Here is a 1,076-nt window from a genome sequence, read left to right as displayed (position 1 = left end):
TGCTCACCTACGGCGCTGATGTGCTCCATCTCTGCCCTTGAAACTTCAACGTTAAAGGCAAAACTCGGTTGAAAAAACACCCGAGGTGGTTCAGCTCCACGACTCGGCGCAAGGTGGGCTCAAGTCCCGTACCGCAGACCTGCGCGCATCCGTGCTTCTGCCATTTCACCACTTCCAGGAGCTTCAAACCTACCGATTCTCATCGCACGCTTTTCTGTTTATTTCAGTTGAAAACATTTTTGGTTCCCCTTCACGTCCTGAACAGAGTAAACCTTTATTTAAAAAAAAAAAAATCAGTACAAACATATCCTTGAAAAAAATAATTCGGAAAAGTCAGCACAGAATACTCATTTAGTAAGCAGCAGCCCGTGCCAGCACGATGCCGGTGCCAGTGTAACACAGTGCCTCAACAGAAGCATGTCTGATGCGCCAAACGGGAAGATTTTACATCCGTCAACCAGCGCCAGAACGCCTGCGGATGAACGGAGGAAGCCCCGCTCCCCAGGGATGGATCACTGCCCGGCAGCAGCTAAAGCCCTGTGCTCAGCGTGGCGGCACGAATGAGGAGTCTTGAACCGTTTGTAGCCAAGGCCTCCAGTTATCTATTTTCAGGAGCAGAGCCAGAGGTAAGCAGCTCTTCCTGAAAGCAAATTGTTGAGTAGAGGAAATCAGAAATTTGTTACCATAAGTGAGTTCTAGCATCCTCGATATTAAAAGTTTTTTTTAAAATGCTGTTTGGACAACACTTCATTCTGGAAAGATATTCGAAAAAGCACTTTCTATTCGGTAAGTAGTCCCATGTTGATGTTTTCTTATTCACACATGTGCAGTTCCCATTCCAAAATCATTAAAGTAACAAAATCTCCTTATTATTGGTAAGACATCAAAGCCATTCCAATCCATTTAACTCATACCAACTTAAAAAAAAAAATCAATCTTCCCACATTCTCTTTCAGAACAGAATTTCTGTTTGCAAATGAGCCGTTCCCTAAACAGAAGAACAGAGCTCCCTGAATCAAAGCTCTACACTGGCTTTCTCATGTGCTTCTAAAAATAACAAAAAGGAAGAGTATGCA

General features: G+C 43.9%; 1 protein-coding gene across 1 annotated transcript in view; it reads right to left on the bottom strand.

Moving 5' to 3' along the window:
* FAM162B (family with sequence similarity 162, member B) overlaps nucleotides 1-29 on the bottom strand; it is a 4,746-nt gene extending 4,717 nt beyond the window's left edge. Inside the window, exon 1 of the mRNA XM_009325693.1 lies at nucleotides 8-29. Within this exon, the coding sequence (XP_009323968.1) occupies nucleotides 8-29 (22 nt within the window). The remainder of the gene's footprint in view (nucleotides 1-7) is intronic.
* Nucleotides 30-1,076: the final 1,047 nt, after the last annotated feature.

The sequence above is a fragment of the Pygoscelis adeliae genome, unplaced genomic scaffold (assembly GCF_000699105.1).
Source record: "Pygoscelis adeliae isolate BGI_AS28 unplaced genomic scaffold, ASM69910v1 Scaffold54, whole genome shotgun sequence".
Classification (NCBI taxonomy): domain Eukaryota; kingdom Metazoa; phylum Chordata; class Aves; order Sphenisciformes; family Spheniscidae; genus Pygoscelis; species Pygoscelis adeliae.
This window is presented reverse-complemented; position numbering and strand designations above follow the sequence as displayed.